The sequence below is a fragment of the Suillus bovinus genome (genome assembly GCF_016758785.1).
Source record: "Suillus bovinus strain UH-Sbo-P2 chromosome Unknown EDB93scaffold_45, whole genome shotgun sequence".
Classification (NCBI taxonomy): Eukaryota; Fungi; Basidiomycota; class Agaricomycetes; order Boletales; family Suillaceae; genus Suillus; species Suillus bovinus.
Window position 1 is genome coordinate 148,488 of NW_024542101.1, and position 10,934 is coordinate 159,421.

The 10,934-nt window shown below is 47.6% G+C and overlaps 4 protein-coding genes across 4 annotated transcripts; 1 reads left to right on the plus strand and 3 right to left on the minus strand.

Annotated features, from left to right (window-relative positions):
- Positions 1 to 1,452: 1,452 nt before the first annotated feature.
- On the minus strand, positions 1,453 to 2,385 carry EDB93DRAFT_611079 (uncharacterized protein). Its single transcript, XM_041456859.1, has 3 exons — positions 2,377 to 2,385; positions 1,638 to 2,321; positions 1,453 to 1,585 (listed from the first exon to the last, which is right to left on the minus strand). The coding sequence occupies exon 2, from the start codon at positions 2,177 to 2,179 to the stop codon at positions 1,679 to 1,681; it is 501 nt and encodes a 166-aa protein (XP_041305751.1). The 5' UTR covers positions 2,180 to 2,321; positions 2,377 to 2,385; the 3' UTR covers positions 1,453 to 1,585; positions 1,638 to 1,678.
- Positions 2,386 to 4,284: 1,899 nt separating this feature from the next.
- EDB93DRAFT_1241607 (Saccharopine dehydrogenase-domain-containing protein) lies at positions 4,285 to 5,913 on the minus strand (the record flags this gene model as incomplete). Its single annotated transcript, XM_041451899.1, has 7 exons — positions 4,285 to 4,475; positions 4,534 to 4,661; positions 4,714 to 4,769; positions 4,828 to 5,126; positions 5,183 to 5,451; positions 5,504 to 5,831; positions 5,883 to 5,913. 7 exons carry the CDS (start codon positions 5,911 to 5,913, stop codon positions 4,285 to 4,287), a joined length of 1,302 nt encoding a protein of 433 aa, XP_041305752.1.
- Positions 5,914 to 6,112: 199 nt separating this feature from the next.
- Positions 6,113 to 7,139, minus strand: EDB93DRAFT_1252327 (uncharacterized protein; the record flags this gene model as incomplete). The annotated part of the gene is made up of 4 exons (XM_041453275.1): positions 6,113 to 6,193; positions 6,246 to 6,469; positions 6,522 to 6,646; positions 6,697 to 7,139. 4 exons carry the CDS (start codon positions 7,137 to 7,139, stop codon positions 6,113 to 6,115), a joined length of 873 nt encoding a protein of 290 aa, XP_041305753.1.
- Positions 7,140 to 8,176: 1,037 nt separating this feature from the next.
- Positions 8,177 to 9,633, plus strand: EDB93DRAFT_1252328 (uncharacterized protein; the record flags this gene model as incomplete). The annotated part of the gene is made up of 4 exons (XM_041453276.1): positions 8,177 to 8,211; positions 8,274 to 8,372; positions 8,434 to 8,466; positions 8,517 to 9,633. 4 exons carry the CDS (start codon positions 8,177 to 8,179, stop codon positions 9,631 to 9,633), a joined length of 1,284 nt encoding a protein of 427 aa, XP_041305754.1.
- Positions 9,634 to 10,934: the final 1,301 nt, after the last annotated feature.

The following is a 10,934-nucleotide window of genomic DNA, read 5'->3' on the forward strand; positions in this document are numbered from 1 at the left end:
CGACAGCAATCAGTCGTCACCGCTGCCTTGATTATGGTCTCATGTTCTCTCAAGGGTGGCTATAGCCTATCTAATCACGGAACATGAGTCACGGCGCACCCGCGGCACGGACGGCTGCGTGTGCCGTTGGCGTCGCAGTGGGGCCTTTTGGTGCTGCTATACGATCGATCGTGCAAGAGAGCAAATAACCCGGAGTGCCTGAGATGAAGAATTCGTCACTCAACCAAGGTCGGGAAACTGGCATCGAGTCCCGTGTGATATTCAAGACGCACCTAATGAATCTAAATGCTGATCCGTGTAGCATGCCCGTTTCTTTCCGTTGTGGATTAGGAACCTCAATGCAACGACGACGGGTTTGGTGCATCACACACCTAGCGTACTACATCCGTCCAAGACTCCATATCCGTCCAATCGGAAAGGTCGTAGGCCTCGACGCTATCCGGCGTGTTTGACGGTCATATAAGCTTGTGGGTGAGACATCATTCTTCGGTACTATACCAGCGGGGTTGATGCACTAGGCAGGGGTCGCGTGCTGCACCTTTGGGCGGCAGACTGCCAATATGTGCCATCACCGCAAAATGATGGTGATTTTCAGGCTTAAGTTCAAGTTAAACCAGCGGCGATTTGTGCATTCAACATGAATGGCACTGTGGATGTCGGACAGCTGGTTCCTTGACACCTCCATAGATCTCCGGATTTTGTGGCGCCGCAATATTCATCGTTTCTGCCTCCGTCGTCGGTTTGAGGATTAACGTATAGTACTGTGGTATTGGCCTACGTGACAACTCAGCTCCAGTTATTGAATGCATGCCCGTTGTTTCTTGGCCTTACATTAATGAATGGCATGGAACAAATTTTTCTTCAAGGCCTTCTACATCGACTGTCATCCAAGCTTCATGTTTTTCAGATCTCCAGATTATGGGCGACAAAGAAATGATGTCCGAGTGGTCAACGATGTCGTTTCAGAGGGCGTGTACAAGGCGTGCATACCTAGTACTGCAGTTGGTACAGTTACTGCGGTATTGCAATGATGAGCTGTGACTGCCACGTCACCGTGACGTCCTTCAACACGATCACCAATTATCCGGCGGAGGCATTCCCTTCGCGATTAGTACGTACATTCTCAGTTCTGGCTCTGGCCTTGCTCTGGCCCTTGTATTGGGCAGATGCGGCCTTTACAAACCTACATCTCGGTTGTACAATCCTACCCATCTTCATTCATAAAAGCTTATCAGGCCTTCGGCCGCTGCAGGCTGAACTTCAGCTTTTTCAGATATGTCAGCGGCTCGGGTGACTTTGTGTGGTTAAGAAACCGTTTTCCACTAGTGATGGTGACCAGGGACTTGTATATTCTCCCTTCAATGCTCAGGTAATCATGGACTATTTCGAGCTCCTTGTCTCGCGTCTCTTGAACCACTGGGCCGGTGATGCTTGAAGTTGACTTTTAAACCCGTTGGAATCACAAGTAGCTTGGGTCATTAAATTCAAGCGACGAAGAACGTTACGTTGGTTACTACATATGGGTAATGGCTTCACTCATTACATGTGTGCTATAGGGGCAATGCGCTTCGTACATGATAAAAACCTGGTCGGCAGCGAGTAAGTTCGACTGCTTACATGATATCTGAAATGCTCACCCGCGCCAGCTGTGCAATTTAGCATTTGCTGCACTAGCGTTTCAGACCGAGTGATGACTATGTTCATGCTCCCTCAAAAGATCTGAGCGGGCAAAGACTTTGTCGCATTGCCCACATGGCCAGCGCAACCCCAGATGCTTGGCTATATGGCGAGGCATATTGCGACGCTGGGATTCTCCCCCGCATGGGGATTCGTAGCCTGAGCGGAGTACAGCCCACCTGCACTCCATTTTAGTTTTCTCTGAACCATTAACATTATGCACCGTATTCAGATGCGAGAGCATCGATCGAAGACCTGCTGGTACGAGCTCAGAGCACTTTCGATGTGTGGTCTCATCCATCCAGTGACATTTTTGCATACTATCTGGGGCGCCAATCTCCGTGGAATCGTCTTGGGAGGGTTCGGGGTGGTCCTCTGCACCAGAACTGGCCTCATTGGGCGGATGAGCTGCCAAATATTCCTCCAACGCTTGCAGAAGCTCAGCTTCTGAGATCTCTTTTGGAGTTTCTCTGTCGTGGATGAACTTTCCATAGAAAAACATGGCGAGCTCCCAGTCCTACAGGAAACATTGAGCCGAAAATATTATCCGTCCCCATAATGCACGCACCTCCTCGTTGAAGTGAAGTGACATGTTGTCAGCTTCATCATCCACCATGTTCAGTAAGTCTGCCATAGGCGTATTGCTGTTGAAACTTCCTCAACCCCTCTAATGGTTACTTACAGTGCAAATTAGCTCACCTGTCGAAGTCCTGGGACCGATAATTCCTGAGAACGAGACATCGCTCGTTCTTTATGGACCAGTGTCCCCGCCAGCTGGTAGGTCACAAAGTCACTAACGATCGGACTATTGGAAGGGTCCCAGGTCTCATATGCGATAGCAGCCATTGGTTTCTATTGGATGGCCAAGGCTGGCATGACCGAGTTCCATGGACGGCGGGGCTCATTAATCCGCAATCTTGTAGTGGTCGTTCAACCAATTACCACCGAAACCGGTATGCCGACAGGCTTGGTTAAGCAACACGCCAGGAACGTGACCAAGAGAATATCCAACAGATCCATTTGAGGTGCAAAGTGCGCATCACTTGGGTCCGTTTCGTTTGTGAGATCGAGTCATCATCATCTTATCGGGCCTACCATTCATAACATGTTGGCCAAGTGGCACGTACTACACGCATCCTCCGACAGATCCAAAAGGAAAACGCAAAGAGCGCATCGCTCCGAGTCGGGTCCGTCCGTCCGTGTAATTGAGTCATGATCTTATCGGGCTTGCCATTCATAAATTGCGGGTCAAGTGGCACTTACTACCTGTATATCCCACAACAAATCCAAAAGAAAACACGAAAAAAACGCATCGGATGGGCGCTGCGATGGTAGTTTTGATGAGAGAACCTGGTTGATTTTGACGCTTGGCGATGCGTGAGAGCAACTTGAACTCGAACACCATGATCGATAAGCTCAAGTACCCTGCCGAAGGTTCGCAATGCGCTCCCAACTTGAAACCCATTACGCACAGATTCTGTCCTCTTTGCATGTCTGGTAACGACTATATTGGCTCGATGTTCACGAATAGATTCGCCCGAGACTCGTTCGTCTGCAACGACTCGTGGTACCCAACCACTGCAGCGGTCGATTAGCGCGCAATGGGCGGTAATTCGAAAAGAAGGAACAATTGTCACCTTTCTTCCATCAATGTCTGACTACGGAAGACTAAGGCGATAAAAAAATTTACCTGAACCTTTTTCTTCCACAACTACGACGAGCTGTCACTTGAGTCAAACACATATATTCACCCCAGGGTAAGCGTCAAATCTACATCATTTTCAATCAAGAGCATTTACATCCATGACAGCATTATAATCATTCAATCCTTTCGCACCGTCGATGAAGAGATCATCCCAGATGTGTATTAACACGCTGCCAAACTCAGGAACCTTTCCTGAGTCAACTGTAAGCACCGACGTTTTATATTGACACTATCGTTGATCATCGGTTAGGATCCGCTCATGATGTTGGAGCTGAATACAGAAGCATACGCAAGGCAAGAGGTATAAAAAACAAATCTCCCCTCGCGGTGTTCAAAAGCAACTCCCGGCTAGGCTCTCTTACCCGCTGTTCCTTTTCCGCTGTAAAACCTCAACAATGTCTATCGAGCTTGTGTTTTGCCATCCATACAATTTTTTATACTCCACGTAAGCACTTATTCTTTGCGAGATTTTGATTTTGGGATCTGGACGATTGATTGAGTTTAACCAAGGTTGCAAATTAACTAGCAAGGAGGCGGATTTTTTTATACTCAGCGACACCGTGATGCCATCTGACTACCAGAATTCAAGGTTGAAATTGGAAAGCTTAAGCCGTAGATAGCATGTGAAGAGGCGGCCCCAAATCCCTGTAAGTTGAATTGACGGTTCCAGATGGAGCTTATCTACGAACATCGTACTGGAAATCGTCTGTTCGAGTGGTGTAGCTTCTGATAACTGACTCGCAGAGGAATCGGGCGACGGCCTACTTATGCACAGTTTATATAAATAAGTGCGAATCCGGAGACAGTGTCATGTAAAAGAAATAAATATGCTTCGGAATGAGTATTTGTCGAAGAAATGCAAGTAAGACCTCATATGTACAGGTAACGATCAGAGTCCATGTTCAACGTGTTTTACGTGACTCTGCCCCGACTAACAACTCACTTTCGATGTCGATATGTCCTGATGTCTTCAACCTCTCAATGAGAACGTCTCCAAAAGCAGTCATGGGAGTCAAGATGCCACCACGTGTGCTTATCTGAGGCAAGGTTGCACTATCCAAAACCAACGCAAGCGCACATTCTGAAATCATTACTGAAAGGTTGAATGAACAGCTAATTAATGGTTCACTGGGAGCATAAACGGAGCTTACTGGATGATAAGAAGTATCCAGGGTCACCTTGACCGCGGAAAATACTTCGTACAACGATCTTTTCTCCTTGGGAGTTGGGACTGGACGTAGTTATGTTAGTGATTTTAATAGAGCCACCGCGTAGTTGTCTGCATGTGGCATGACATGAGTTGTAAGATCAATAAATTTAATTGCACTCACTTCTCAGAAGGGCCTTCACCAGGACCGGGAATTATTCTCCGGGCTAACATTCTCGCCTGTTGAACCGCACGCATTCATTTCCTCTGCTACAAGGACAGGGAGGATATTACTAACAGGCGGGAAGTAAACAAGCAATGCCGCCAACGCGGCAAATATGATTGAATACATCATAGCGTATATTGCACTCGGCAGAATCACGAACTCCTCGTACTTGAAGTTCGGACCGTAGGACAATGGAGCGACAGCAGTCTCATTATGATGGTTGAGACGGCGCGCGAGTTCATACAGACCCCATGAGCGCTGCACGACCTGAGAATTGGTGATTGCCATGAAATACCACGCCCCGTAAACGGGTTGGTCAGAGTATGGCAAGGTATAAAGCATGCGGGGTCGAGGAGAATGGGTGCCTTTCACTGGTAAACAACTTGAAGTCAGCCCCCACCGCGTCCATCTATGCAGCGAGATAAACCTGGGCTCAACACGAAATTCTGCCTTATCGCGAGCAGTTTGTGCTTTGGGACATCTTCCAATGCAGTGAGGATTGTGGAGAAAGTGCCTCCTGAAATAGAAGCACCGCCAAGCTTCCATGCCGAAGTAGAGAGGTCGATTGTGGTAGAGGGCCCACCGAAGGATTTAAGTGTTTTGTTCGCGACGAATGCAATAATATCAGAAGGTACCGAGTCTAACCCGCAGCAAGGCACCACAATTGAACCTGACTTGACAGCTGCGTAGTCGAGTCTAGAAGTGGTCAAGTTGGCACTTCTCAAAATCAGCACGGGCTTCCACATACTCGAAGATAATATCCTTTATCCAGTGAACTTCGCCAGTCAAGTCCACGTAATGTTTCCCATGATGTACACAAGCTCGAACGACAGAAGTTCCCCACCGCCAGTATGGACCAATGGTGTTAATTACAACCCTGGCCTGTTGTACCACAGCACCCACATCACTGGGATTCGTAACGTCCATAATGAATGCTGGTACATCGTCTTTCGAGAGATTGAGCCTTTTAAAAACTTTCTCGAGTGCTGACTGCGACCGTGCAGCAAGACCAAACGTGAATGACGAACGCTGCGGATGTAAAGCGAGGTACTGAGCTATGAGACGACCAGTATAGCCTTGAGGCCCGTTAGTTGACTGCTGTTGTACAATATCATGTGTAGCCATACCTGTCGCACCAAGAACAACTATGTCGACCATGATGAGAAACAAAGATTCGCAAGGCGTCACAGGTGCAGTGCAAGTACCTCTGCATACGTAAGTAAACCGGCTATTAATTTCCGTGACTACCATGACATAATTTTTGTCCGCGAATGTTCGACTTTCTGCAGGATAACAGCAAAGATGTACACATTGTATTAATACCTTAAGAGTTAGGATAGCCTCTACCTAGTACCAATCAATCATCAAACATGGTTCTATCCATCCGAACCCCAAAATTTTGTTTTACTTCCATACCCAAGAGTTTCATCTTCCCAACCTGACAAATGTGATATTGGTATCTTAGCATGTCCGTATTGCGAAAAACTCACCTCAACTCTTTCACTCTGAACCTTCCTTAGTTCCATAAGCTCTTCCTTGCTCAGATAACTTTCGTGCTCGGCAGGTGCTTTCTTGTGTCGTAAAGAGTGAGCCCGTAAATCAGCCTCAGGATCATAGGAGTCTTCTGCTGGTGGAACGAACTCGCCGGCTCGCAACGACGTCATTCGTCGTTCGTATGCCTCCATGTGGTAATATTTCTCGTGAGGGAGGGTTGCTACCAAACGCTAAACGATATCGGCGAAAAGCTACATGATGATGTTACATACCAGTGTTATAATCTTCAATAAAAACAGCGAATTCTTTGCGCTCCTGGTCCTTGGATATGGCCTCCGGATTAATTTTGCGCTCTTCCAGAAGCCACGTGCGGAATTCTTGGGTTTTGTTGTAGAAGCTAGGGGGAAAAATTAGCCACATGACTGCGGCTGTTGCAATTGGACTGACTCGGTTTCGTTGATAATTCCGTATTTACCCCACTGAGCACCAGAGGCAGTCCCATGCCTTTTCTTCTGCGAGAAACGGGTTCGCTGATGGTTATAATTCTTAGGATTACTCACTTTCTTTTCCTTCTTTTCTCTTCTTCTTTCCCTTTTCTCCTCACGGCTGCGGTGCTTATCTTTCTTCTTACGACGCCTTCGCTCCGAATCAGTGTCCGACAAACTTGACACAGAACTTGATCTTGAGCGTGAACGCTTGTGTCTGTGCTTTTCCCTGTCTTTAGGACGTTCACGCCTTTCCTCAGAGTGTGAGCGCTCGCGGCCACGAGAGCGGGACCGAGACCTTGGCCGTTGACGATTGTGTCTGGGGCTGCGAGACCGTGATCTTGAGCGCCTACGTGAGCGAAGGGGGGAACGTGACCGACGAGGTGCGTCACTCTCGGTATCCATTCCTAAACGTCGGCTATGACCAGAAGTATTTCTGTCTGCTAAGAGAGACTCTCTGTTCCTTGTAGTTCTCCTGTCATGAGTGTCTCTATCCTGACCTCTAGATCGGCTTCGACTCCTCCGAGTTTGATTTGAGGACATGAGTTTTCCACAAAAGATCTAAATTCGAACAAGGTGATTCAAGTAGCAGCGTGAGAATATTCCAGCCACAATTTAATTGCGGTTGTTTGGATCAGAAGCTTTTGCCAAACAACAACGTTCATGATCTTACAAGGGTCGACCAGATGCCATCAACCTAATTTTTTTTCGTGCAGGTTCGGCACTCTACGCGAAGGACTAGTCTTATTCCCGCTTCATCTCATTTTGGCTTTCCATCGTTCGGACGCTGTCATATCGGCAGGCGCTTTGCCACTTCTTCTTGATCTCCTGTATACTCGGTACTTCTCATGAATGGCCATCACCACCTCCTAAATCATATACGTCTTGTTGTGTTGCCTATCATATGTCAGGCCTGTTTCTGGGGTAGCACGAGCTGAACACATGTTACCACGTGGGGGCATTGCGCCTCGGCTTTAACGTGATCGCGGCTTGGCAGACCTCAAATTTCATATTTTGTGGCATGTCTGCCAACTTGAAATGGCCGTTATGAACCTCCTGTGCGTCACATCTGGCTATTCACCACGACTAAACTCTATAAACCGATCGGTCGCAGTCTTGCATACTGCGGATTGCATTGGTTACAGCTCCATTTTCGACTCATCTCTACAACTGGCTGCCCGAGTGTTCGTCGAATGGCCGTATTACTAGTGGAAAACAAACACGTGAACCTCCTGCCTGATATTTCCGAACAGGAAAGTGAAAGTTGCACAGAATGGGCCAAATAGTGCTTCTTTGACATTTCACACATCGCAGAGTGTGGCCTAGAAACCACATCCTTACAAGTATAAAACGCTCCTTCTTTCCCGCTTTAGCTCGTGCTGGCTCACAAGTACTACTCATTTGAGCGGTATTTTGAAAACTCAAGCTTCGCTTCTATTCCTATGTCTTTCAAAGAAAGACCTTTCTCTGATTCCTGGTACGCTTTCGTTGCCTAGCGATTCATTACTTCCTTGAATTGCTCATCATACATTATGACAGCGGTGAAGATCCCTTCAATTGCTCACCCATGCAGGAGACAACGTCTCTGACTCCCCCAAGATCTTCAACCATTTTCAGTGTTGAAGCACCATGGTTGTTGTACGCTAGTCTCTTTGCTGTTTGGCGAGTTCCACTGCTTATCAATGTTGCTTTTGTCTAGCTCCACCTCCTACACAGATGAGGTTACTACACTGTGGGTGGTAGGATCTTTCTTTGTTTAAGCCCCTCTCATGAATGAAACAGTAGAACTGGGATAATTCCATCTGATGATCCTTTTCTCCCGAGAAGCCATCAGAATTTTCAGGGCGACTCATTTATTGATTATGGCGCATTGAGGCACGATGATGATAGCTTGCCTGCGAGTTCCCCTGGGAATATGGTGTCAACAACCATGATTTCTCAGACTGCTGACAGTGCCTGGTTGACCAGTGCATCTGCAACTCTACCTCCGGAACTCGAGACATATGCTCACAATTCATACCAACCAATTCATTCACCTCTTTCGCACGTGGTAGCTAGCAGCTCTTTAATGTGGCCTGTGCATGGACCAGTCCATACTCGGACCGTCCATTCATTAGACGTCTTGCATGAAGACCACAGGACTTCAATGCTGCAAGGAAGTCCTCAGTCCCCGGCGCAAGTACTACCCAACATCTCATGGTATCCTCAAGTAGTGGCTCCAGGCAGCTCCGCGAGCGCTGTGTTTCATTCTCCTTCCCTCCGATCGAGGCCGACGTCATCGGCTCTTGGACATGAAAGTGCACCTCAATGTTCAGTTTCTCGGCATGATGAAACCGCTACAACAGGTCCATGGACGACTGGTAGTACGGAGTCAGCTGGCCATGAACCTACGTCCCAATCACCGCGTCGGAGACGCAGAGCCTCATGGTCGAGTTATGCCGATCGGCCCACAAAAGCTCTGCGCTGCAACGGGATTGTCCTTGATGAAGAAGACGTCAAGGAGGCTAGGAGTATTAATGACGGTCTCGTTATCACTTATCTCTGTCGCTGGACCCACAACGGGCAGGAATGCGGTATGCACATCATAGGCGATCGTATACGATTAGCAAGGCATATACAGAGGTGGCACAGGGCTTACGCGGAAGACAGTCAAAAGCAGGCCCCTTGCCGCTGGGGTGGCTGTGGGAAGGTAATGAAGAGAGAGAATGTCGTTCGACATGTTATAGTCACCCATCTCAAGATGAAATGGCGCTGCTCGGTATGTCGCATCAGGCTGTCTCGCGATGATGCCTCTACAAGGCATTTCGAACGGGTGAAACCCTGCAGGCATGGTGTTGCGACGGTTGAAGGAGGGCCAGAAGCGCAGGAGGTGAACGTTTGTCAAGGTTTGGAGTTGTGATCGACCCTCACACCGATGACTTTAATGCGGACATATCTATCTCAAGCGAACAATAATTCTATGCTACAGACAGCACTGATGAATATTTTTGATTCGATATATGTGTTGTAGTCGTAGGTTCACCGGTCACCGGTCATACACTGGCACATGCTTGAACTTGACTCCCCCTTAAACTCTTGGACAGATTTGCATGTTCTACAGTCTAAGTGTTATAATATTTTTTTATTTATGATATCTCACTTGCCTCACTGAGGCTGCAAATAATCCTTTGTAACAACTGTCAACTTCTTGTCGCTCGAATGCAACTCAAATGTCTCTGAAACAACTTCTTGCGTTCTCCTGGAATAAGAAATGCACGTTTTTCCCTTTTAACTCCTGCCTTAGACCGCGTCGTGTACTAGTAATAGTACTAGCAGTACAAGTTTCAGTCGTCGCTCACTCCAGCCTTGGACACATTTAATTAACATGTCACCATCATAATACATCGAATTATTGTCGACCTCGTCCTATACCCTTCGATTGTTCGACGACTCGACTGGAAGAGCTTATCAACACCATATATCCTCCACACGCATTCGCACTTTAATTCAGAACGCGGCGCCACTCGAAGTTTGCTTCGTACTACCCGCCGTCGGAGTAACCTCGGTCTCCCCTAGACAGACCTTTATAAATCCTTTCTTCTAACAATAACGTGCGTCGTCGCATTTCCTTTGCTTGAAATTTACGCGTGCACTCCTCACTCACTTGCTAAACAAGCCCCGAAGTAACATGGACGGTTTTTAAAAAATTCTGCTCACCCTGTTAGTAGACGGTATCCGAGCGCTACTAGATCACAAAGGCACTTTCACTCAATACAAATGGGTTGGTGACACCGACAAGCGGCGCTCGCCGGTACCTGCCCCGCCTCACCAACACATAAACCACATCTCTCAGTCTGCTACTGGTCATCCATTCGCATGTCATCGGTCTTCTGAAATTCTGGCCAGTACCCGTGACATATCGCGCAGGGCAGGTTATAAAGTGTTGGTGTGTGTGTGTGGTGTCGATTTTGGAATTGGTACACATACCAGCCTCACTCGTGACCGGGTGGCCCACATACTCGGCGTGCTGCGCCATTTAACTTCTTATGCATCCATTTTCTGCTGGCAACCACTTCACCACAGAACGTTGATACATCAGACATTTGATGTCTGTAATACTACGTTGTCTGAGGCAGGAAGTCTAACTGCCGAGATCTTTTGGGAAAAAAGTCCGCGTGTATGAATATCGGATAAACTCATATTCCTCAATCCTCAAGATAA